Source organism: Colossoma macropomum, unplaced genomic scaffold (genome assembly GCF_904425465.1).
Source record: "Colossoma macropomum unplaced genomic scaffold, Colossoma_macropomum, whole genome shotgun sequence".
NCBI classification, from domain to species: domain Eukaryota; kingdom Metazoa; phylum Chordata; class Actinopteri; order Characiformes; family Serrasalmidae; genus Colossoma; species Colossoma macropomum.
In genome coordinates, this window is record NW_023494808.1 from 12,729,203 (window position 1) to 12,755,923 (window position 26,721).

The following is a 26,721-nucleotide window of genomic DNA, read 5'->3' on the forward strand; positions in this document are numbered from 1 at the left end:
AGTTTCAGCTTTACTAATAAGCATGTTCCGCTGAGCTACAGGGCGGAGAAATCAAAAGAGAAAACGTGAGGATGACAGAAGCTCTTCAGATTTGTATTTGTATTGATTCCGCTTTATATTTGGCTGTAGAAGCACTAGATCAAACAAGTCTGCCATTCTCAATGTCTACGACCATAATGAACAAACACTTCTGATGGATTGGAAGAGCACCAAAAGCACCATTTCATTTCTGAAGAGACTGTCTAATTCATACAAAGCACACACGATCATTCACTCCACCACTTTCAGGTCCACAGTTGCAGCACACAGCATGATCTCCAGTGTTGAATTAACTCTGGCGGTGTTCATGTGTGTTTGCTGGACTTAACTGGACACTGCAAGTGCTAATTTAACACTGAGGATTTTGCTGTATAATTAAAACAAACAACAGACGAATGCAGCCCATCCCTTGGACAGGGAGGACTGACCTCCTGTTTGGAAGCCCATTCTCAATACTTAAAATAATCCAGCACCTAATAATGTTTTTTTTCATTATTAAGTGGATCACTAAGTCATTATTTTGAGATACTATGCCATTACCTTGAGATACTAAGTCATAATATTGAGATACTAAGCGATGCTAAGTCATTATTTTGAGATACTATCACCTTAGTTTGAGATGCTATGTCAATAATTTGAGATACTAAGTCATTATATTTAGATACTAAGTCATTTTGAGATACTGTCTCATTAGTTTGAGATGCTAAGTCATTATTTTGAGATATTGTCTCATTACTTTGAGATGCTGTCATTATTTTGAGATATTGTCTCATTACTTTGAGATGCTAAGTCATTGTTTTTTGATCTCCTTAGTTTGAGATGCTATATACACATCAAACTAATGACAGTATCTCAAAATAATGAAAAAGTATCTCAAAAATAATGACATACTAATTCACTTAATAATTAAAAAAAAAAACAATTAGATGCTTTTTTTCATTTTAAGTGGCGGAAATGGGCTTCCATACTCCAGTGATCCTAATAAGCGCGTATTAAAATCTGATCTTAAGTATGTAAAAGAACTGGCATTGCCCTTTCAGCAAAGGAGTGCAGGGCTGTTTTTGTTTGCCATCATCCCAATGCATCAGATGACACGGCAGAAAAAGACCCATCAGTTCACACTCGGTTCAAAACAGCCCAATTAGGCCAAACCAATCTCCCTTCATCCAGACATATTAGTGCGGATAGAGGAGTATTATCAAGACAACAAGCCACGTATTAAGCATGTATTAGCCATGTATTAGACGACCAGTCCTGTCCTCGTCCATACCAGTGCGGGCAGCCACGCCCACGCATTTCAAATCCCAAACTGACCCATATCACAGACAATGCTGCAAGCCTGTGTACGAACCCCATTGTCACCCTGTATTGAGCTGGAAAAGCACTGCTTAGCTCAAAATAATGCGAAAGGGGTTCACTGCCTGTGAGCTGGACGGGCTGGGCGACCGTTTTAAAGGGATGAGTCGTTTGACTTGCTAATTCCCTCAAATGACCAACTACAAACGGATTTCAGGCGGCTGTAAAACGATGAAGAGCCGTTCTTATCTCCGGCTGGGTTAAGCTAGTGTCCTGTAGGCCACATAACAGACCAAAAGACGAGTAATTTACCTCGGTTCTGTGATAATCTGTCTTATTTTTCGAGCTCAACTTAACATAGCATCACTGCTAACACTGAACTAATGACGGTTATGATGCTCTGAGGGCGCTTCACGGCGCTAAAGCTGGTGTTTATCCCGTTCAGACACGCTACTGCGGGACATATTTGAACCACATCGCTGAAACGCATCATCATTAGACAGATATCTTGTCATAAATTGTGCCTTTATGTTTTTTTTTTTAACCTTCCCTTCGGTTCCCCTCGGCTCTGCCTCGCACAACGTTACTTCATCTCGAAACTTGAATTTCAAGCAATAAGCTTGAAACACGCCAACTGGGTGACGGCTGGCCAATCAGAGCGCTCGATGCCGAAACATTACCTTATATGGAAGGAGCCGGCCGCCGCGCCGGGTATAAAGACTTCAGCCCTCTTTACGGAGGCTACTCAGAGTTTTCGGTGCACCCGGAGAGGATCGGTTATCACTCGGCGGTTCCCTGCAAAACCTTTAACTTACAGGTGAGCCCCGGTTTCAGCACATTATATCATGTTTATGATTACCTAACGCTCATTTGGCTCGTTTTAGCTCGTAAATCGTGGCTGCTTTCACCGTGTTTGCACGCCTAGCCGGGTTACCGTCTGAATGAATTAACGGTCACTTTTTTTTGAGAGTAACATCTATTGCAGCGTTATTAAGCTACTAAAATAGGGTTAAACACCGCCTATTTCTTCTTTTTTGCCTATTCTCTGTGAAATGGTGTCGAGTTGGCTGACTGTTAACGTTAACTTAGCCTGGTTAGGCAGAAGCTAACGTTAGCTAACTGCTCTGCAGATTCGCTATGCTAGCTGTTAGCATGTTGTTCAGTACGTGCATTTTGCAAAAAAAGACTCTTATTTTGCAATTTTAGGCGTTGAATACTGTTGATCGTGGTTTTCAGCATCCGTAAAGAGTACCGTTAGCGCCATAGGTTAGCCAGGTCACCGCATTCCTCACTGATCCCACACTGTTTCAATGGTGGGTGTGGCCACCTCGATGCAATGCCGGCATCTTGTTCAGCCGAATAATGAAATGGGTTGGTTAACGCTGAAAAAGGACATTCAGATGTCTAAATCTTCGTTTTGACCGATTAGTGGACTTTAAGGCTGGTTTGAGTAGCGTTAACTGGCAGCTCGGTCTCTCATTCAGAAGAGAGATGGTCATTTGCATTCCGGCTTGTGCTTTAGAAAGTGCTTGCCCTGCTGAAAAAGGCCATTAGCTAGAACCTTTCAGGTTAAAACCTGATTAAACTTAGGTTCTAATGGGACTTGGTTTAATGCTAGCCATTAGAGAGCGCTGGTTTCCTGCAGGGCACCTTTTGGATCCCATGAGGAAACCATCAAATGCGTCTGGAATCAGCTTCAGAGCACCTGTTAAACCGTTAGAGTCCTTTACACTGTGATATCAGGATAGACACAACATGCTATTACTGATTATTGGACAGCAGCAGAAACCTTTACTGCTTTCTGTCAATTTTATTTTATATATAATTTATTTATATTTTCTTCAGTAGGGTGGCTGAATTGTTCAGGCAACTTTGTGCTTCACATGCATTTTATACAATCTCAATGTTAAATCTTTAGCTAAAGGTGACTGAAGTGTGATGGAGAGGATGGGGAAGGATCAGTTATCCTGTTGGTAGGGTGTTAAATCCGAGGCGAAGAGCTGCAGATTGCATATTGGGAATTATGTAATGATGACAGTTTGCTGAAGCTCTCGTCAGGCCATTGAAACGGGGAGTGGTCCTGGCTGTGCTGGTCTCATTCTGTAAGCTGAATCCGCCATGGTGAGCCGGTCGAACTTATTGCCTTATAAGGCAATAGTGGTGTCTGCCCAGCCACTTCCTTTGTCTCAAATCATTGGGTTTCAGGCTTGTGCCTTTGCGCCACCTAGTGGGCAACCAGAAACATCTTCACAGAGGATTTAAGCTTGCTGTGAGCGCTAACTGGAGCAGAGGTTTAACTTGCTGAAAGTGTGCTTTATCTGTTAATTTTTTTTTCCAGCTTTCTAATTTTCTTTTCTCTCATGTACAGCCATGGATGAGGAAATTGCCGCTCTGGTTGTTGACAATGGCTCTGGAATGTGCAAGGCTGGTTTCGCTGGAGATGATGCTCCTCGTGCCGTCTTCCCTTCTATTGTTGGCCGACCCAGGCATCAGGTATGTTTTGCTGATTTTAACACATTTGTTTTTAATTTTTCATTTAAGTTAAAATAATTGTGCCTTGGAATTAATTTTATAATTCTTAGTGTTAAAATGGTGCCACAGTTAGGAATATTTTATTGAAAATAAGGGCTTCAGCAGTTAACATGGATAATGAATGTCTTTTAGGGAGTGATGGTTGGCATGGGACAGAAGGACTCCTACGTAGGTGACGAGGCTCAGAGCAAGAGAGGTATCCTTACCCTGAAGTACCCCATTGAACATGGTATCGTCACTAACTGGGATGACATGGAGAAGATCTGGCACCACACCTTCTACAATGAGCTGCGTGTTGCCCCAGAGGAGCACCCAGTCCTTCTCACAGAGGCTCCCCTCAACCCCAAAGCCAACAGGGAGAAGATGACCCAGGTGTGTATCTGTTAGCAGATCTGCCAGTAACCTTGTTTTTGTTAGCAAGGCGTCCCCTCCCTTTTCTTTATGTTCATATCTTCATTTCTTTATCTTCCTTCTCAGGCTTTCCATCCTTTGCCCTGATCTTTTTCCTCCAATTTGGAGGTCACAGGTTCATTTCTGCCCCTTTCTGTTTGAATATTATTACAGCATGTGTTTTCACTCAACACTGCTTTGACTTAGAACTGTAGATGCATGATGTTTGCATCAACTAACAGTACTTGTTGAGTTGAGAAACTGTTTAACAAGCCAAAACCTGAGAGCCACACTCAAGTTTGCATACCCATGTTTTCAGAGTTAAGTGTGCGATGACCCCTTTTGTAGCTTGCATTGCTAAATGAATTCCTTTTTTTCCACAGATCATGTTTGAGACCTTCAACACACCTGCAATGTACGTTGCCATCCAGGCCGTGCTGTCCCTGTACGCTTCTGGTCGTACCACAGGTATTGTGATGGATTCTGGTGATGGTGTCACCCACACCGTGCCCATCTACGAGGGTTACGCTCTCCCCCACGCCATCCTCCGTCTGGATCTGGCCGGACGTGACCTGACTGACTACCTGATGAAGATCCTGACCGAGCGTGGCTACAGCTTCACCACCACAGCCGAGAGGGAAATTGTGCGTGACATCAAGGAGAAACTGTGCTATGTGGCTCTGGACTTCGAGCAGGAAATGGGCACTGCTGCCTCTTCCTCCTCTCTGGAGAAGAGCTATGAGCTGCCTGACGGTCAGGTCATCACCATTGGCAATGAGCGTTTCCGCTGCCCCGAGGCCCTCTTCCAGCCTTCCTTCCTGGGTAAGTCTTGTAGTTTGAACTGAATCAGCATTGATTTTTATGTTGACTTACTTTTAACTGACATGTTATCAGTTTAGTCCTTTAACTGGAACCATATGTCTTTTTTTCCTCAGGAATGGAATCCTGTGGTATCCACGAGACCACCTTCAACTCCATCATGAAGTGTGACGTTGATATCCGTAAGGACCTGTACGCCAACACAGTGCTGTCTGGTGGTACCACCATGTACCCTGGCATTGCTGACCGTATGCAGAAGGAAATCACCTCCCTTGCTCCCTCCACCATGAAGATCAAGGTAAAACTTTTGTGCCAGAAAATTAAGATGTACAACTTTTGTACGGATCACTTGGTTTGAGTGTGTAACTCACTTTTTCTCCTTTTCGCAGATCATTGCTCCTCCTGAGCGCAAGTACTCTGTATGGATCGGCGGCTCCATCCTGGCTTCCCTCTCCACCTTCCAGCAGATGTGGATCAGCAAGCAGGAGTACGATGAGTCCGGCCCTTCCATCGTCCACAGGAAGTGCTTCTAAACTGGACTGTAACCACTTCAGCCAGCCATGTGGCCGGCTGACCTAAAAAGAACGACCAACCTTCCCCTCTCAGACAAGACAACATGGGCATGGCTTCTGCTCCGTATGGCGCGCTGCCTCGGGACGAGCAAACTGGAATGGGGGGTGGTGTCTTACGGGGGAGGAGCTTTCCCCAAGAGGACTCAATGTACATTTCTTCTTTGTCATTCCAAATAGTGTCATGTTTTAATTCTGCATCCACCATTTCGCCCATGCTGCAGTGGGAACACATGACCTTGTTAGTGTTGCTTATGTAAATTAAGTACAATGTCTGGTTTTGTTTTTGTACTTCAGCCTTAAACTCGGTCCAGTTCTGTTTGTTATGCAAAGGAAGGGAAAAGCTTTACCCATTTGAGTGAAGATCTTTTTGCTGGTGAATTTCCCTGGGGGTTTGTGGGTAAGGGGACCATCCATGGCATGTGGGCCAAGGAGTCTCTCTACACTGACATGTAAACCCAATAAAATGTGCACATGTAAAACTCAATGACTGACTCTGCTGCCTTTACTCTAAGTACCTACTGACTTGATGCTAAACCTCAATTGTACGAGAATATAGATGGATTTATTTACTTGCACTTCAGTTTCTAAACGGAGCAGAAATCAGCTTTTAAATGAGTTATAGGTTTGTGGGGTTTAGTATACTGACTTATAAACTTGTTTTCTTTCTTTCCACAAAATATAAATTTATTTATTTATTTATCTTTCCCTAGTTTTTGGGTTAATGAGATTCATGTTTCTTCAGAAGATAAACTCTTTTACTACAACTTAAACACATCTTGGCTCCAACTATTTGGCTATAGTTATAAATGCACTTTAACACAATTTTGTAGTGTGCCAATTTTCTGGAAAATGCAGCCAGCGACGTTACACAAATGCACAAACGCTGCAGTGCAGGAAGTGCTAGAAAACGACACTTTCAGGGTGAATGTTCTCAGATAGAAAACAGTTGATTGTTTTACACCAGGACCAACACACAAACATGATGCAAGAATACATAGAATTAATTTGAGTGAGGCTGCAGCATCCAACCTTTTCCCTTGTTCTCACTTTATCAGAAGTACAGCCAATTTCTGACTGCAGTTCTAGAATATGGTCAGCATTATGGCCACTGAATAGGGTGGACATCACAATGCTGGGCTGTTGTTGTCTGTTGGATAATAGCAGCCGTCAGTGATGACAAACAGCTGAATGTGCACTGCATGATAAACTGCACACTATCCATGCACAGACACACTGTATGACCATAGAAAATGACTTGCAAAGTAAAGTTGGCGCGGTTTATGAGATATTAGAGAAAATTTAGCATTTTTGATTTAAAACAGAACATATCGCTGTCATTGGAAGAAAACCTCGTATCTCCAAAATTAGAACTTTACAGGAGAAGGAAAAAAACTACTTTACTTTTAATGTAAGTCAATGGAACCAGACGTTTTTTCAAAGTCATTTTGGGTTGTTTCTTTTGGTCCATTCATCATGAAATTTACGCATAATGTAAAGGGTAACAGGTACTTTCAAATTATGTCAAAAACTGAAAAACGAGATGTTTTCATCCGACAGCAGGAATTGTTTTTTTATGGGTGCTAATACCGTACTAATCTCCATGCTAATGAAATGTGTGGGCATTCGATGATTCAGTACCGTAGGAGGATCGGTAGATGTTGTGGAGGCCTGCAGTGATGGATGATGGCACAGGGAGGTCGTTTTCTCAGTAAACGTCCTGATTTAATGGTATAAACTAGCCTTTGTAGATGCTCTGCAGGAACCAGTGGAGAAACTAAGTGCAGTTTGTGGTTCATTTTAGGCTGAATACCAATCAGCAGTGTGAATCAGCTGCGAGAGAAGTTTGCAAACTTTGATATGTGGATTTTCTAAGCCAATGAAGGGGCTGATAGAGTTCCCAATAAAGCAGTCAGTGCCTGAAGTGCTTACAGAGGTTATATCAGGGCTGCTGTTCACAAACCACTCGAATCCAAAGGCAGCTTTTCTTGCATCCAAGCACGTTCATGTTTGGAGAAAGCCAGTAGGTGCATACACCCAATGTTTGTTACCAACTGTTATCCATGATGGCAGATGCTGAGTAGCATTCATCGGTCGAAAGGAAGGAATATGAGGCCATTTTACAGTAACAGGTGCAAACACCCATAAGAAAATCTGATATATGGCATGTGATATAAGGCAAATCGCTGCTGTCAGAGCAAAACCTCGTATCGGCATTTTTGTCATTTTTCAGTTTTTGACACAATTTAAAAGTACCTGCTGCTCTTTGCATTGTGTGTAAATTTCATGATGAAATGACCAAAAGAAACAGCCCAAATTTACATGGAAAAAATTCTGGTTCCATTGACTTACATTAAAAGAAAAGTAGGTTTTTTCCTTCTCCTGTAAAGTTACCATTTTGGAGAGGTTTTGTTCTGACAGCAGCGATACATCTTAAAATTCATGTACATATATATATATATATATAAGTATCAAATGTTGGGCATATATGCAAAATATGTGGATTAGACATGCATGTCTGATGCACAGTTATATTTGTTATGTTATCTGATTAGTTTTTAATATTCAAATGTGTCAGGAAACAATATTTTCATTTATTTAATGTTTTAATGATAACAATGTGTATGTTTTAGACTGTAATTGTGTAGCTGTTATACTAATTTTCACATCAGCAGGAATTTTGTGGAAAAAAAAACAAAAAAGATGCATAAAAACTTTAGATTATATAACATGAAGCTGACATATATGAGTACTATACGCTTTTCCATACATTAATGTTTTCTATATTGTTAAATATATGTTGATATGTGGCTTAAATATATTTCTCATATTTGAAAATTTCAGATATGTTGGCTTATAGCTCACATACATGTCAATTTGTGGCAAATACATGTTGGATATGAGGGAAGTCCCTATGTGCTAATACAGGTTGCCATATATCAGATTTTCGTATGCGTACAGTTTCTTCATGATGTTCCCAAATTCATTGCCTAGTTCAAGGGGGGTTTTATGATCACCAGGATGAAAATAAACACCCCTGACAGCCTCATCAACTTCGTTCAATCATAATGGGAGTTTCAGAGAGTGAAGTAAAGTAAAAGAAAAGCAACGTGAGTAGCAGGTTGAATGTCGCTGTTGTCGGAACAAAACCTTATATCTCCAAAATGGTAACTTTACAGGAGAAGGAAAAAACTTACTCTACCTTTAATGGAAGTCAATGGAACCAGACTTTTTACCAAGTCATTTTGGGCCGTTTCTTTTGGTCCATTCATCATGAAATTTACATACAATGTAAAGGACAACAGGTATTTTCTAATTATGTCAATATCTGAAAAACAACAAAAATGGAGATACGAGGTTTTCTTCCGACAGCAGCGATATAATACTTAGGTACTGAAATACTGTGTAGAACTGTGGTGGATCTTCACTACAGCAGAACTGAAGACTGTTAGGCACTATTCTTCTCTTTTTCTCCTTTTGGTCTGAAATAAAATAATGAAGACCAGAGTTGAGACCAATAGCGAAGCAGTACAGATCCCGTCACCAGTGCAACACAATGAAACACCAGTGGAGCAGTACCTAAAAACAAAACAAACAACAACAAAAAAAACATGCAAATCCATGGCCCTTCAGGGCTTCCGTACCTGTAGAGGACATGTTAACTTATTTTCACTCTTTAAATCAACAAAAATGTAATTTGACAAGGGGTGCCAAAACTTTTCCACACGACTGTAGTCTGATGTTATCACTAATGTTTTCTCCTCCGTGTGTGTAACGTTCTGAAGTTCTGCTCCCACTGTTTATTTTTATATAGCGTTTCTTTTGTTAGTGCATCTCATCAATATCTGAACTTATGAACCCCTCGGGTGACACGGTGATTGTTTTTAATAAGGTGTGACCAGAAATTATTATATTAAGGCCACAAGTTAAGTTTCTCATAACTCGTGGCCTCAGAATATTAATTTGTGGCCTCCATATAGTTAATTGTGGCCTCAATATGGTAATTTGTGGCCCCAACATGGTAAACTGTTGCCTCAATATGTTAGTTTGTGGCCTTATTATGTTAATTTGTGGCCTCAATATGTTAATTTCAGGGGTCAATATAGTCATTTGTCACCTCAATATCGTAATTTGTGGCATCAATATAGTAAATTATGACCTCAATATAGTCATTTGTGGCCTCAATATGGTAATTTGTGGCCTCAATATAGTACTTTGTGGCCTCAATATAGTCATTTTTGGCCTCAATATGGTCAATTGTGGCCTCAATATAGTCATTTGTGGCCTCAATATGGTAATTTGTGGCCTCAATATAGTACTTTGTGGCCTCAATATAGTCATTTGTGGCCTCAATATAGTAATTTGTGGCCTCAATATGGTAAATTGTTGCCTAAATATGTTAGTTTGTGGCCTCAGTATGTTAAATTATGGCCTCAGTGTAGTAATTTGTGGCCTTAATATAGTAATTTGTGGCCTCAGTATAGTAAATTGTTGCCTCAATATGTTAATCTGTGGCCTCAATATAGTTACTTGTGACCTCAATATAGTAATTTGTAGTCTCAATATAGTAACTTGTGGCCTTAGTATAGCACATTGTTGTCTCAATATGGTAATTTGTGGCCTCAATATAGTAACTTGTGGCCCCAGTATAGTTATTTGTGGCCTCAGAATAGTAATTTTTGGCCTGAATATGTTAATTTGTGCCCTCACTGTGTTATTTTTGTAGCCTCAATATAGTAACTCGTGGCCACGCCTTATTAAGAATAATAACCATGTCACATTAGGAGCTCCGTGGTTTTACTCTCATTCACTTCTGTGATTAAACTGAACCGCGCTCAGTGACTCGGTGACTCAGTGACTCGGTGACTCAGTGACTCAGAGGCTGTGAATGAATGAGAGGCAGAGCCCGGCGCCTCCCGGAAGCCGGTGCGTCTGTAATAACCTTCCTCCAGCACGCAGAGCTGCAGAGATGAGGCTGTGGTCGGGTTTGTCCGCCGTGGCTGAATAATATCCGACAGTCTGGCATGGAGTCTTATTTACGTCCGACACGCGCGTGAAAGACGACATGGACGGTCAGATTGAAGCGGTAAATCCGGTTTACCGGCGGCTCCGCTGTTCCTGTTAGCTGACTAGCGCGCTAAGGGTTAGCCGGTTAGCCCAGCTGGCTAGCGGGTCTCCTCCCAGTAGCTCAGCGCTTCCTCAGATTTGAGGGTGTTTTACGGGTTTATTCAGAGGTGTTTCCGACAGTGGAGCTAATAATGGACGTTGTCTGGTAATGTTTAGTAATTTTACGTTACTGTTAGGAGAAGTTAGCTCGGAACAGCGATATACCTACCTGTGTTTACTTACCTGGGGATGGACTGGTCTTGAAGTGGCCAGTTGGACTCATGTTTGAGACGCTGTTCATCCGTATTTAAGCCCGTTTTGGAGGAGTCGACCACCTACAAAACAAATGTACCCTAAGCTCAGTTGACCTGCCCAGACATGCTTGGTGTACAGAATGTCTTTCCTTGTTATTTCGGCCTTGGAGCTATGAGGCCAGTGTAGATATGATCAGTGTTTCTCAGAACCAGAACCAGAACCAAAACCATTAGCCAACTGTGTTTGTACACAGAGGAATTAGACCTCCACATTTAACCCATCCATGCAGTGAAACACCCACATACATGCACCCTAGTGAACACACACACTAGGGGGCAGTGAGCACACTTGCCCACAGCGGTGGGCAGCCCTATCCACGGCGCCCGGGGAGCAGCTGGGGGTTAGGTGCCTTGCTCAAAGGCACTTCAGTCATGTACTGTCGGCTGAGGGCATCGAACTGGCGACCTTCTGGTCACAAGGCTGGTTCCCTAACCTCCAGCCCGCGACTGCCCCAACACATTTCAGTGCTGTCCTGCACATTTTAGTGCTTTTCCTGCTTTAACACAACCACTTTAACTCAATAATGGGCTGTTAATGAGCTGATTTGTTGGATCGGGTGTGTTGGGAGCAGGGAAAACACTAAAAAGTGCAGGGCAGTGGGCCTCCAGGACCAGGGCTGAGAAACAGTGATGTAGATATGTTATCCTCGTAGCTCCACCGCAAAACTAAATAATCAAACTTTTGGTTTCCCAGTAAACCATTCCTTTAAGCCGGAGGTGGGGAGCTGAGAGATCATCACCGTTCAGTGATTTCCCTGCTATAACACACCAGCTAAACAGAGTAACTAACAGCTGAGTGGAATCAGGTGTGTTATAGCAGGGAAATCACGATCTGCGCAGGGCTCTCCACGTCTGGAGTTCCTCGCCCCTTTGCTTTCTCAAGTGTGTGCTTCTCTTGCTCGTCCCTCCAGGCCCAGTGCTGCTCAGACACGGCTTCCGTAAGCATCTCCGACTTCTCGGACGAGATTTTGCTGAACATCCTGAGGTACGTCCCAAGCCATGACCTGGTGCTCAACGTGAGCCGAGTGTGCAGGAAGCTCCGGACGCTGTGTCTGGATAAGAGCCTGACTGCCCACATACACCTGCACAAAGAGTACACGGTGAGGATCCCCAGAGTGAGACTGCTGAGCTGTGAACAGGTCTCCTTAGGTCTGTGGATGATTGAAGCCTATGGGACATACAGTAAAACATAATCTTTTATTAGGAGGAGCGTTCCAGCAGTGTGTTCCACCATAGCACTTCTATTATAGTCGCTTTGAAGCTCACATACTACGGCCAGTCCCTGTGGAAGAGCAGTTTGTACGAGAGATTAATGTTTGGGCAACATAAATCTGTCCTGATTCAAACAGACCAGTTTCAAATCAGCCGTTAGGGGGGTTTCACATTGTCAGTGCTCCTACACATGGTGGAAAATCTTTATAGGTCATTTTAATATTTCAGTAAAACTTCAGTGATAACTTGTTGGGCGATGGTTTGTAGAATGTATGTGTCTGTGTTTCAGTCAGTCAGTAAGGGGTCATTCCGCGTTGTATTCTTTAATATTAAGGATGTTGCTAGATGCAATATGATATGATTGTCTGTGAGAAACAGCTAGTTGTTATGTATGGAAGTCATTGAAAATGTCCTGGAACGTCCTGAAAAATGATTTCCTAAAAAGAGTGGGAACCCCACGATGCAGGGTAGCTTTTGCACACTGGGCACTTCCTGCGCGTGACTTCCTTGTGCGTGACGCTCCTGGTTTCCTGAGCAAAGCAGCAAAGCAGTAGCCTACATAATGAGTGTTTTTATTTTTTTATTTTATTTTTTTTGTGCTGACCAATCGGATCAAAAGGAAAGCAGGCTATCTGTGACGGTTTCAGTCACTGAGTACCCTGAGCTGCATCTTACAGATCAAAATGAACATAACTTGCCTAAGTTTAGCTTGTTTTCCTAGCAGCACAACACTTGCTGCTTGATTTTATATCAGTTTATAGAAGAGCAAGTGGCGGAGCTGATACATATGAAAACAGTAGGATTGCTAGCCACAGAGAGACGTGCAGCCAGATACAAGTCGAAAATTGCCGCATGAACCCGCAAGAAAAATGTCGTTGCAGCGTGCCTTGCATTTTTCCGTCAGAAAAAGCGCAATGGTGAACAAACGTTGCCTAACTGCTTCTCACTAATATGTGAAATTAAACAAGTTATCACTGTATATTTTAATTTCTTTTTTTCCTCTCAGGCAACCGATGAAGCTGTCAAACACCTTCTGAAGGCGCTGTGCAGCGACATCCAGACTCTGAATGTAAGTGGCTGCTATTGGCTGGCTGGCTCCACGCTGGACCAGGTAACTCGCTGTAAGAGCATGGTCCAGCTGGACCTGTCTGGCTGCCGTGTAACTCCGGCCCGCCTGTCTCGCTTGTTGAGCTCACTGCAGTGCCTGCGCTCGCTGGCCCTTGATGTGGGCCCTGGGTTCGACCTTCAGCAGCTAAGTGCAGAGGGCAAGGCGGCCCTTGCCCGACTGCACGAACTGAAGCAAACGCTCTTGACACCCTCGTATGGCGTGGTGCCGTGCTGCAGTGCCTTGCGGAGCCTGCGCCTCTACCTGGAGGCAAGTGAGGGCTGGCAGGAGGCCGGAGGCTGCGCTCAGCTGATGGTGGGCCAGAGCAGCGTGCCACATTACCAGAACCTGCGTTGGTTTTCCGCCCGTCTGGCACCAGGCGAGGTCAACCGCACCCTGCTGGCTCTCTACCTGGCCGTCTTCAGTATGCGCGTGCCGGAGGGCCTTACAGGGTTGGTCCTTTTCGTGCCTGGCCTCGCCCCTCCTAGGCCCGTCGCAGTGACAGCACTGATGGAGAGCATGGCATCGTCCTCAGGAAGCAAGGTCCGTGCCCTGCAGCTTCCACGGACTTGGCTGGATGGCGCCGTGTTGGGACGGGTCTTGGCACATGGATGCCCAGCCTACCTGAACCTGTCCCGTTGTTCAGCTCCAGGATTCAATCCTTTGCACGTCCTGCTGGCCGCAGGCCGAGACCTCTCACCGCTTTGTGGTCTTAACCTGCGTGGCTGTGGCCGAGGCTCGCTACCAGATAGCTGCAGCAAAGGGGAAGAGGAGATGGACGCAGAGAGTGTCAAAGCACTGACTGAATCTTGCCCCTATCTCACACACCTCAACCTGTCTGCCACTCACTACCATCACAATGCTCCAGCCGGACAGGATGGGCACCTGTGCGGCGCTTTGGGTCGTCTCGCTCACCTGCGGTCACTGGCGCTCCCTGTGTGCGCGTTGGCGCAACGGCCACCAGCAGCAGCTCACGTCACAGACTCAGGTACGCACCTTTCCTCAGAGTCGCTACTCCTCGGGCTAAAGAAGAACCGCCGGATTGGTGTGCCCACCTATCAGCCAGAGGTCACGGGGGGGCAGGGTGGAGAACGGGAGGAAGCAGCTACCTCCTGTGTCCGGTCGCTGCTGAAGGGCTGCCCTCATCTGGTGGAGTTGGAGCTCATCGGCGCCGGCTTCCTGTCAGCCATGCCACGAAATGAGCCAGCCATCCGCAAAGACCCAGCTGCCTGCCCCTGGGCCTGCCAGGTAGGGTTGGCTGATGAGACAGTATACACTGGTCAGGTGTAACATTCTGACCACCTCCTTGTTTCTACGCTCATTGTCCATTTTATCAGCTCCACTTACTATATAGGTGTACTTTGTAGTTCTACAGTTACAGACTGTAGTCCATCTGTTTCTCTGCATACTTTGTTAGTACTACTAGTCTCACATGGGGGTCCTGACCACTGAAGAACAGGGTAAAAGGGGGCTAACAAAGTATGCAGAGAAACAGATGGACTACAGTCTGTAACTGTAGAACTACGAAGTGCACCTATATAGTAAGTGGAGCTGATAAAATGAACAATGAGTGTAGAAACAAGGAGGTGGTCATAATGTTATGCCTGATCGGTGTATTTTATCATTGATGCGATGAAATACATCATGCATGTAAACCGCTTAGCTGTCCAACTAGTCAACATTTTGCTATGTTAATATCTTTATTTGAAAACCTTGCATCCTAAAATGGGTGTCTGTATTAGAAATGGACCGATATAGGAATCAGATATTTTTCAATGTGTATATCTGCTGATGCAGATGAATGAATAAAAGGCAGACATCTTAGCACAGCAACCCAGCGTTGCCAAAACATTCTGCTTTTCTGGAGTGCAGTAAACACATCATCAGATATCGGTTTGAAATATTGACCAGATATAAACATCTGTCTGTTGCATCCTTCATGAAAAAGAAATGGAGGTTTAGACCAAGTCCTGTAAACAACAACCACTGGTACCAAACTATCAGATTTAAGCTGTCGAGTAACAAGGAGCTGATCGGAAATGAGCTTGTTATGAATTATTATTATTATTATTATTATTATTTATTTTTCACCAATTGTTTGATTTTTCCTCCTGTTCCTTATCACGTTAAATAAATAAACATAAAATCTATTTATTATGCATTTATTTACGTATGTAATATTTTTTAAAATTAATTCATGTCCCTTTTTTTTTTCTTAACTGGTCGCAAATGTTTTGCTGGTTTATTGTGAATCGTGAAGGTGTTTTCAAATGTTACAACAATTTTTTTTTCGTTACGTCCACCCACCCTGCCAGGTTGGGGACAGCCAGCTGGCCGCACTGGGGAACCTGAGGTTTTTACACAAGCTCACCTTGGCCCACCTGCCCGGGGTCCTGAAGGGGACTGGACTTCTGCAGCTCGTTCAGGAATGTAAAGACCTTCAGGTGTTATCACTTGCCAACCTGGGGTCCTTAAAGACTGTGAACTACACACAGGCCCTGATGGAGGCGCTCAAGCACTGCACACAGCTCAGGGAGTTGAGGTGAGTACAGTCACACACACTGCAGTAGCTGTGACACAACTGGAGGAGGAAAAGTACAAAGTCACTGTGATGTGGGTGAAAGTATTTTGTCAAAATCTAACTCAAGTGAAAGTGAAAGTATAGAGCCAAAGATATGCTTAAGTGAAAGTGTTGTCATTTAAACGTGTACAATACAGTATGTTCTGTGTAGAACTTTGCTTTTAACTGACTTGGACATTAGACCAATCCTTTTACTTTGAGCGACTCTGTACCTTAATTGTGTTTATTACACACAAAAGATTGAACATTCCATTATGTCACCTCCAAAACAGTCATAACACTACCACATGTTTCGGTAGCAGTGGTGGACAGTAACTAAGTAAATGTAATTCGTTACTGTGCTTAAGTAGTTTTTTGTGTATCTGTACTTTATTGTATTTAGTATTCATATTTAGTATTTCCATTTTGGCCGACTTTTTACTTTCACTCCACTACATTTCAAAGTCAAATATCTTACTTTTTACCCCACTACATTATAAGAAATCATTCTTTTTGGCTTATGTGTACATAAAAACGTAACATGTCGAAACGAAAAGCGCGAAGCAAGAGCACAAATCAGGGCACCAATCAGGGCACAGCACCCACTTTGTTTTGAGCTTGTTTTGACCTGTTTAAACACACGGTTCAATGTCGGGCAGCAGTGTAAAAATTTGGGAGAGTCTTATCCAACTTTTTGTAAATGGAGCACGATATAGAAATATGAACACACATGGAGTCGTGACTGACGTGTCTTTTTTCTGAATTTATATATATATATATATATATATATATATATATATATATATATATATATATAAATTCATATGTATTTCATTTTATAGTAAATTCATTTTGGCTAGTTTATGTTTATGAACAGAGACCTACAGACGCAATATAGTAAAGTAAAACTCATTTGTGAACCTGAGTTTAAAGTTTTTATTAAACTTGTAACTAAGTATTTCAGAGCCACTCGGTTGTACCTGATGGAAACTGTTTGCCTTTAGTATTTTGTGCTTATGATAATTCTAATAGACATCAGCGTCACTAATTAATGATGTTCTATTAAAAGACTGGTTTACCAAGAGAGACACTGGAATATTTTCACCTAAAATGAGTCAATGAAGCAGAGTCTTGTTATAAAAATGATAATAGGACATTAAAGTCATAATTAAACTTTTAGTACTTTTACTTTCGATACTTAAGTACATTTGAAGGCAAATACTTTTCTACTTTTACTGGAGTAATATTTTACCTTGGGTGTCTCTACTTAAACTCAAGTACATGATTTGTGTACTTCGTCCACCACTGTTCGGTAGTGACAATTTTGGCTAATTTTGAGCAGACCTCAGTAACATGTCCAGCAAACACATCTTTGAACAGTTATACATGCAGAAAATCATATTTTTTTCAATGAAAACACACAAAAAAAAAAATAGAAAAATGAAATATTGTGTGAAAGATTGTATCGTGTATTTCAATATTACAGGTTTTTGGCCTACCACCAGTTGTGGCTTATTTTATCTTTTGATGTTTTAATAAAAATAGTAAATTCACACTGACTAGCAAGAGAAAATTTGGACAAAAAAATGAGAGAAAATCTCCTGGAATTTGAGAACACGTACAGTAAAGATACTGTAACAAGAAAAGTGTGAGAGGTTAAAAGTATGTGAAAATGTAATTGAGTTAAAGTAATTAGTTTCAAATATAAATCTTCCAAAATAAAACAAAGTACAACTGCTCAAGTATTTTCCACGTCTGAACACAGCATACAACTCATTACCTAATTATCAAATGAGTTATCAAGTTACAGCAGGGAAGACGCTGAACTTCACAAGGCACTGATACTTCAGGACCGAGAAATGGCAACAACAGTGTAAAAATACTTCTGTCTCTAGCCAGTTGTGGGTAGTCAGTTTGCTATGAAAGACATTTTAAGGATCTGACCATCAGAACACTTTACTTATACAGAGGTAAATAAGCATTCAGGAGCAGAGACAGTACTTTAGGTCTCCAGTAGAGGGCAGCAGTGATTGTTTTGCTTTTCTTTTACATCAATAACAATACATTCATGTTAAGTAACAAATTAAGATTGATTATAGTTCGTTGTCTGTGCTGGACAATCTCTGGCCTGTGAGTGGTTGATATGACCAAATATAATGTATAAAGCAGGGGATATTAGTCTTATACATAAAAGGCCAGTGTGGCTGCAGGTTTTCATTCTAAGACGTGGGATCACATGTCCTTCTGTTTGATTGGGATGAAAACCTGCAACCACACTGGCCCTCTCAGGATAAGTTTGGTGACCCCTATATAGCGACATGAAGGCTGATGACATTATTGCCGTTTCCTTAGTAGTTATGGATGCCTGTTGTAGGCACTGTTTTAATGCTTCACTTTGCTCATATTGTCATTTAATAGTAGTAAATGTTCTCATAGTTTTGAGCTTTGTGGTCAGATGTTCTGAGAAGGTTCTGTTCTGTGTAAGAAATTGAATCATAAACCTTTTGAAATTCAGTTTTCTAAACCATGTTTGATGAAAAACTACTTCAGCAACAATTGCTTAGAATAACTTGTATAATTCGGCATTTTCTGCGAACCTCCAAGATCTTTAGTGGAAAGCACGCCAAGCTTGGTGATGCTAGTACAGATCTGCCAGTCATTCATTTTTATGGCCATTTTGTATTTCTTTACGGCCAAAATGGCAATAGGCAAAATATCAATGATTTTTATCCTTTTCAAACCTGAAGCTCACACTGTGTGGTCTAAATGAGCACTTTAGCACATTTCCAGTGCTTCCTATTAGCCAAACTCACAACATAAGAATTATTATTTGCCATTTAAAATGAAAAATCATTTGCCTATTTAAATAGCACTGAATCACTGAAGATGAGACGACACTAAATTCCCAAACTGTCATCACCACTGAGCAGCTTTTCAGTCGGCAGCTGTGACAGAAGAACAGCTAAACAACCTGGAATCAGCCAGAAATGAACCGAATACCATCCGCCAAACTAAATGGGCTGTAAGATGCTTTACAGACTGGCTGGAACAAAACAACATTAATACTGATCTGGCAAAAATTGACAAAACTGAGCTAAACTTGATATTGTGGCAGTTTTGTGGCTCAGTCTGATTTGGTCAGACTCTGAAGATCAGACTACATGTTTGGCGAATGGTATTGGGTTAATTTCTGGCTGATTCCAGGTTGTTTAGGTTCTTCTGTCACAGCTGCCGACTGAAAAACTGCTCAGCGATGATTACAGTTTGGGAATTTAGTGCAAGGAGCTGGAGAACGAACTGCCGACTGTGCAGCGAGTGGGCGGAGCTCGTTACTCTGACGTAGCAACAAGCTGCTTGTTAAGGAACTATAATTTGGCGGAAGGAACTGCTAACATTAAAACATTAAACGCCGCGTTCACAGCCCAGTTTATTAATTTATTACTTTATTTATTTAATTGTTGTATAAAAGCAATAGAACACTCGAGGTTGTGTGTTATCATGACCAAATCGCAGCCGTGATGTTATTTCGCAGTAACACACTCCCTCTCGTTTTCTGTTGCTTAAGTAAGCAATACATATTTAAAATAAATAAAATAAACAGACAAGTATACCAATATGTAAATGTACCCCACGCGTGAGTTGTGCAAATGAGAGTTGCTACTGTGTGTATAAGTTAAAAATAGGTGAACTTAGAAATAGTAAATAGTAGGTCCCATATACAGATGGCTGCCCCCAGAAAATTACACCTTAGATATACAAACCTTCTTTATTAGAATGACGCTTCCTAACCCTCTGTGCTAATGTGTGTAATAAAACAGGCTGGAGCAGCCGTACTTCAACGCCAACGCTGCATTTTTTGAGGCACTCAGCTGCTGTCACCGTCTTCGCCGCCTGTGTCTGGTGTCGCGCCATGGAACCTTCCAGTCGGCCGCGGTAGTGACCTTCATGCAGAGCTGTGCAGAGGTCATCATGTGTCATATGTTCATGGGCGGGACTTTGGTAGCTTGCAAAACACTGCAGAAGACCCTGCTGGACAGGTTAGTACTAGTCTTCCTCCTAATCTGTCCCTTCAGCCACTTCATTAAGTACACATCCTTGTTTCTACACTCCTTGTTTTTATCAGCTCTACTGACCATATAGGAGCACTTTGTAGTTCTACAGTTACAGACTGTATTCCATCTGTTTCTCTGCATATTTTGTATTTCAATGATGAGGACCCCCACAGGACCACCACATAGCAGGTATTGTTTGGGTGGTTTATCATTCTCAGCATTATAGTAACTCTGACGTGGTGGTGGTGTGTTAGTGTGTGTTCTGCTGGTATGGGTGGATCAGACACAGCAGTGCTACTGGAGTTTTTAAACACTGTGTCCACTCACTGTCCACTCTATTAGACACTCCTACCTTGTCAGTCCACTTTGTAGATGTAAAGTCAGAGACGATAGCTCATCTGCTGCCCGACAGTTTGTGTTGGTCATCCTTTAGTCCTTCATCAGTGCCCACAGGACACTGCCTAACTGAACCACTCAGACCAGCGCAACACACCCTAACACACCACCACCACGTCAGTGATACTGCAGTGCTGAAAATGACCTACCACCCAAATACCTGCTCAGTGGTGGTCCTGTGGTGGTCCTGACCATCGAAGAACAGGGTGAAACAAAGTACCTTGCAAGCAGGTGGTAGATAAATTTGCTATTAGCTTGAAATGTTTATATTTCCCTGTCTACTGATCACAAACATTGCCAGACCCTCTTCTATGCTTTTAGAACTTTTGGAGTTGCATGGCCCATCTGGAAACATTTATTGGTGGTGCTAGCATTAGGGATATTTAGGTCTTCGTGAAACCCATAACGCGAAACTTACAGTATTCCTACTGGCACCTGGTCCACATTGCTAGTACCTCCATCTTGTTGCTCAGGGATTTTTCTTTGCCCTTTATAACGTTATAGCGTAGAGCAGGCTTATACCTTCATACCTTACACCTTTTGGCTTCAATCTAGCTCTCCATCCCCTGTGAGGTCTTCTGATTACCCATTGCTCACCTGTGAATACTGGCATCTCCTGTGTTTCTTTAATATATATATATATATATGTGTGTGTGTGTGTGTGTGTGTGTGTGTGTGTGTGTATTTATAATTTTTTTTTTATTTTATATTATATACTTTTTAAAAAGGACAGTATAGAACATCTAATGTATAACAAAACAAAAACACAGCAACGATCAGTTTACAGAGACAAAAGCTGATCAATAGAAATAGGTTTTAATCAAGACTTAAAAGCATCAATAGAGGGTGCAGACTTAATGTCCAGCAACAACAAAGGTCCGGTCACCTGTGAGGTTCAGCTGAGACCGTGGCACATTCAGTAGCAGCTTATTTGAAGACCTCAAGGACGTGGATCCAGGATAGAGTTGAAGCAAATCTTCTGGTGCCACTCCAGAGTGGAGCTGCTGCAACAGGTTGCCACTAACCTGACCGTCTTGAAGGGGCCTAAGAGATGCCAAAATAATTCCACTGCCGCCAGCCTGTTGACTCGTGCAAGCCAGGATAGTTTTTTACACAATTCGCTTGATTCACACATTAGCATGTCATACTACGTCCTCTTGCATAGCATTACTGTAAAGAGCTGATATTAGTATTTCTGACACTCGCTGGAATCTTTTTCTCTCTATAAACTATAGAAACAGTAGTGCATGAAAATAACAAGACAGCAGCTGTTTCAGAGATGCGGAAAGCCTGAAATCCTCAGTTGATCCTTAGATGATGTCAAAATAGCATGGATTGTGCGTCTTGCCAATTCTAATGTTTACCTCAACAACAACAACTAAACCATGGCTAGTATCAGTAACAAGGTGTACCTAATAAAGTGGGTGCGGAATATATTTTGCTTGAATCTTGAATGTGAGGCTGTGAGTGAATGTGAATTCCTGTATTATTATTATTATTATTATTAGAAACTTCAGTTCCAAAAAGTGAGAAAATGCAAATAAAACGCACTTTATTTACCTTTATTTACACAAATACAGTAAAAGACATTTAAAAGATATTTAATGTTTTGCCTTAACCTCATGTTTTTTGTTAAATAAATTCTGCAATTAATCACTGCAGTGTGTTCCATTATGTTAGGAAGATCAAATTAAGACAGGAACATTGTGAAATGTTCAAAAAACATCTTAAACAGGCGATGCAGTCATGCTTGATTTTACAAGGTGCATCCAGGAGAGGCCTGGCTCTTTATGATCAACGATGGGTCCAAGGCATCAGTGATTAATCCAGCAGTTTAAGAACAACGTTCCTCAAGGGGGGATTTTAGGTATTTCACCCTCTACGGTACAAAATATCATCAAAAGATTTAGGGATTTCAAAAGAGAAATTTCTGTGTGCATGTGACGGACAACTGAAAAATTCCTCTGAGATGGCACTGAATTAAAGAGTGGCATGCTCCCGGGATTGATATCAGGAATACTTTGATAAACCGTTGTCAGTAACACTGTTTGTTGTTGCATCCACAAATACAAGTTAAGACTGTACCGTATGCACAGCAGAAGTCACACGTCCGCAACTTCCAGAAACACCACCATCTTCTTTGGGCTCGAGCTTATCTGAATGAAGTGATGCAGAGTGGAAACATTTATTGTTTTTGGAAATGTTGTGTTTGCCTAGTCAATGAAGAAAAGCACCATCCAGGTTGTTGGCAGCGTAAAGGGTGTATTGGTGCCCATGTTTTGCCTTTTAGACACAGTTTGTTTCAGGGACTTCAATGCTTATTTCAGTATGACTTTGAATGCATATGCATAGTTTGAATGCATATGCATAGTTTGAATGCATATGCATAGAATGAATGCATAGTTGCTAACAGAAGTTAATAAGGAAAAACAAAAACATTGTGCTTTTGTACTGTTTTCAGTTCAAATATAGGACAAACTGTATTTTTCCTTGTAATGCCATTAACTTACGGTGTCTCTCTTTGCCTCTGCGCAGTCTGTCTACGTCCCGCCCAGCCCTCAGCGTGGTCGTATACCCATTGCTGCATGAGGACCTGGGACGCGTGATCAGGGAGATGCCGCTCTGCCACCTGGATGAGATCACACTCTTCAAAAGCCGTGTGGCGGAAGAGCCCACCATGCTGTAGCAGAGAGAGTGATGCATAAACTGAAAGCAGACATTGCCTTTTGATGGTGGATGCTGATGTTTCACCAAGTATTGTTTACAAAGTTTGTTTTCTTCAGTAAATACAGGCATGTGCATTGTGAAGGGTGTTGTTTTATACAGCCCCCAGCCTTTAACTGAATGGACAATCATTTGCAAACAGATGCATATCAAAAGAAATAACATTATCTTATTATATGTAAGAGCCAGTTAGATCAAACTACGTGCCAGCTTTGAACAATTTTGAAGTGTTCCGGAATCAAACATGCATCGAAGTTACATTAAATATGTTCTGGATTTTGGTTGCTGTTTCATGTAAAGGTGAATGCACTTCTCGATGACTGTTCATATTGTCACTGTCCGAATGTAAACATGTCCAAAATATTAACTTTACAGGAGAAGGCGAAAACATTCTTAACTTTCAATTGAAGTTAACGTGAAGAGGCTTTATTCTTAATGATTTTGGGGCATTCGTATTGGTCCACTCATCATAAGATTGTCACACAATGTTAAGAACACTGACTGTGTTTAAATGATGTTCAAAAATAAAAACCAACTTACATGTTTTGCTTCGGACAGCAACGATATGCAGGAAATGGAAAAAATACTGGAAAAGTCACATGAAAAAGGACTTTCACAAAGGCAGCTATTAGGTTGCACTTCATTGAATGGAAGTAAGCATTACACGTTATCTTTGAAAGAGCTCTGACAAAGAGCATTGATACAGACATCAGAAATCCTGCTTTCTTACATACCCCTCAGGGTGTTCAAACTTTTGCATATGACTGTATCTGAGTATTTCAAAGCATGAAGGCACTAACAGAATAAAAAAAGTCATGTAGATGGTACCTGATTTACTTGAGCACTGGTCACAACAATTGTTTACCAGTTTTAAATTAATTTATAGTAAGAATATATGCCTAAGATGGGACTTACAAACTGTGCAAAACAAAGGCACAGAGGTCACAAGTTCACAGGCAGGGACTGACAAACACTTTACAGACGGAGTTGCTCAACATCACAATGCTGTCATCTCCAAAATGACCTCAGATCTGAATCAACATCTCTGTGACCCAATCTCAGACCTGGAGATGAAGTGACCCAATGCGGTGCTTGAATGTTTGTGAACCCTTTAGAATTTTGTGTATTTCTGCAGAAATTTGACCTAAAACTTAGAACCAAATTAAACAAATGAGTTTCTGTGAGTTGAAAAAGTATGTATTTGGTTAGACGCCCTTGTGCAACTGAACATTTCCGGTAACTGTTGATTAGTCCTGGTGGAATTTTAGCCCATTCCTCTGTACAAAACAGCTTCAACTCTGTTGCTTGTTTCAGGTCCTACCACAACATTTCTGTAAAGTCAGGACTTTGACCTGGACTTTCCAAAACATTAACCATTCTTTGGTAGACATCCTTGTGTGCTTAGGGTCGTTGTCTTGCTGCATGCCCAATGTTCTCAGCTTATAGACAGATGTCTTGACATTTTCCTTTAGAATTTGCTGGTATAATTCAGAGTTCTTTGTTTTATCAATGATGGCAAGCCGTCCTGGCCCAGATGCAGCAAAACAGGCCCAAACCATGATACTACCACCATCATGTTCCACAGATGGGATTAGGTATTTATGCTGGAATGCAGAGTTTTCCTTTCTCCAACATAACACTTCTCATATAAACCAAACAATCCATTTTGGTCTCATCCATCCACAAAACATTGTTACAAAAGCTTTCTGGCTTGTCCATGTGATCTTTAATAAACTGCAGACGGGCAGCAATGTTCTTTTTGGAGAGCAGCAGCTTCTCTTTGCAATCCTGACATGCACACCATTGTTGTTCTGTGTTCTCCTGATGGTGGACTCATGAACATTTACATTAGCCAGTGTGAGACAGGGCTTTAGCTGCTTAGAAGTTACTCTGGGTTCCTTTGTGACCTCGCAGACTATTACACACCTTGGTCTTGGTGTGATCTTTGTTGGTCGAGCACTCCTGGGGAGCATAACAGTGGTCTTGAATTTCTCATAAAATCTTGATCAGGATATAATGATCTACTGTATCAAATGCAGAACTAAGGTCAAGTAGTACTAACACAGAACAATCACCTGCGTCAAAGAACATTAAGATATCATTTGAAACCCTCAAAAGAGCAGCCTCGGTAGAGTGCTGTTTCTGAAACCCAGACTGAAACTTGTCATAAATATTATGTCTCTCCAAAAATGCACTGAGAACTGACCAACTGTAGTTGTAGACCCACCAAACCACAGCGAGTGCTGGGGAACACTACCCACAGGTAAGATGATCTGGCTGGGCTGCACCAGAGCCATGTGGTGACCACCTAAACCCCAGGTAGAGCAGCCTGGGCCTTATGGTCACGGGAATTCTGGAGGTTAGCAGCAAAAGCTTGTTTCTAGAGAGGTTGAGATTTAACTTGGGAACCAGCCCTAGTTCGTCGCCTCTTCCTACAGCGCCTCTTGGATGAATCTAATTTTCCCCTCCAATCACAGCAGCGGTAAGCCGCGGGACAAAAAGCAAACAACTAGAGTTTGCTTCCCAACAACTGACAAACTATCCATGGAGTTTTTATATTTGTAACAGCATTTGCCGAGTATATACCAAGACAGCCGAGACATCACAAACAGACAGAAGCAAAGACGAGATAAAAGACAACGCACAGGTGAGACAGAGACAATGAGTCATGGCAGCGGCAGAGTCAAACACAGGCATCATCTTGCCGTGCTTTTACCTTCTTACCATCTTACCTGGGACATTACTGCATCTCACCCTCCATTTGTGTCCTCCTCAACCCCCAAACAATGATCACCCCCAGCTGTCTCACCCCTTTCTCTTCATCCAGACCTCTACATCACAGCTGACAAGATGAGAAGGGAGCTACGACTGAAGGCAGGAAAAGCCGCAGGCCCTGATGGTGGCAGTGCTAAAGTACTGAAAGCCTGGGCGTCCTACAGTACATATACAACCTGAACCTGAGTCTGCAGAGGATTCTGGTACTTTGGAAGACATCTTTCATTGTTTCATCAGTACTCCAAGGAACCGAATGACTACAGACCTGTAGTACTGATGTCACATCTGATGAAGTCACTAGAGTGGCTTGTCTTGAATCACCTCAGGACACTTGTGGGTGTGGCACTGCACTTCTTACAGTTTGCCTATTGGCCACATGCGGGGTTTGAGGATGCCGTGATCTACCTGTTGCACAGAGCTTACTCACACCTGGAGAAGCCTTCAACACCATTCAGCCCCGCCTGCTGAAGGACAAGCTGAGTGTGACACAGGTGGACACTGCCCTGCCATCATCAACTATTTGACCATCAGGCCCCAGTACGTGCAGCTACAGAACTGTGTGTCAGAGAAGACAGTAAGCAGTACGGGTGCGCAACAGGAGACGGTTCTTGATCCACTTCTTTTCACTTTTTACACCTCTGATTTCATGTATGACTCTGAGATGTGTCACCTACAAAGGTTTTCCGATAACACTGTTATTAAGGGGTGTATTAAGCGGGGGATGGAGGAGGAGTACAGGAGCCTAGTGGACAGGTTTGAGGACCAATGTTAGCACTACTATCTCCAACTAAACACCAAGAAGGCAAAAGATCTTGCGGTGTACTTCCAGAAA

At 42.2% G+C, this 26,721-nt stretch overlaps 2 protein-coding genes across 2 annotated transcripts; both read left to right on the forward strand.

The window, feature by feature from the left end:
• The first annotated feature begins 2,036 nt into the window (after positions 1–2,036).
• actb1 (actin, beta 1) lies at positions 2,037–6,132 on the forward strand. The gene is made up of 6 exons (XM_036557681.1): positions 2,037–2,152; positions 3,704–3,828; positions 4,000–4,239; positions 4,641–5,079; positions 5,193–5,374; positions 5,466–6,132. Exons 2-6 carry the CDS (start codon positions 3,706–3,708, stop codon positions 5,607–5,609), a joined length of 1,128 nt encoding a protein of 375 aa, XP_036413574.1. The 5' UTR covers positions 2,037–2,152; positions 3,704–3,705; the 3' UTR covers positions 5,610–6,132.
• Positions 6,133–10,576: 4,444 nt separating this feature from the next.
• fbxl18 (F-box and leucine-rich repeat protein 18) lies at positions 10,577–23,934 on the forward strand. Its single transcript, XM_036557776.1, has 6 exons — positions 10,577–10,731; positions 11,977–12,165; positions 13,284–14,630; positions 15,698–15,924; positions 19,761–19,979; positions 22,926–23,934. Exons 1-6 carry the CDS (start codon positions 10,711–10,713, stop codon positions 23,074–23,076), a joined length of 2,154 nt encoding a protein of 717 aa, XP_036413669.1. The 5' UTR covers positions 10,577–10,710; the 3' UTR covers positions 23,077–23,934.
• Positions 23,935–26,721: the final 2,787 nt, after the last annotated feature.

Coding starts and splice junctions, on each gene's coding strand:
- fbxl18 (XM_036557776.1), top strand. CDS start 10,711: ATGGACGGTCAGATTGAAGCG. Junction 10,732..11,976: donor TGGACGGTCAGATTGAAGCG/GTAAATCCGGTT, acceptor TCGTCCCTCCAG/GCCCAGTGCTGCTCAGACAC. Junction 14,631..15,697: donor CCTGCCCCTGGGCCTGCCAG/GTAGGGTTGGCT, acceptor CCACCCTGCCAG/GTTGGGGACAGCCAGCTGGC.
- actb1 (XM_036557681.1), top strand. CDS start 3,706: ATGGATGAGGAAATTGCCGCTCTGGTTGTTGACAATGGCTCTGGAATG. Junction 4,240..4,640: donor ACAGGGAGAAGATGACCCAG/GTGTGTATCTGT, acceptor TTTTTTCCACAG/ATCATGTTTGAGACCTTCAA. Junction 5,080..5,192: donor CTTCCAGCCTTCCTTCCTGG/GTAAGTCTTGTA, acceptor TTTTTTCCTCAG/GAATGGAATCCTGTGGTATC.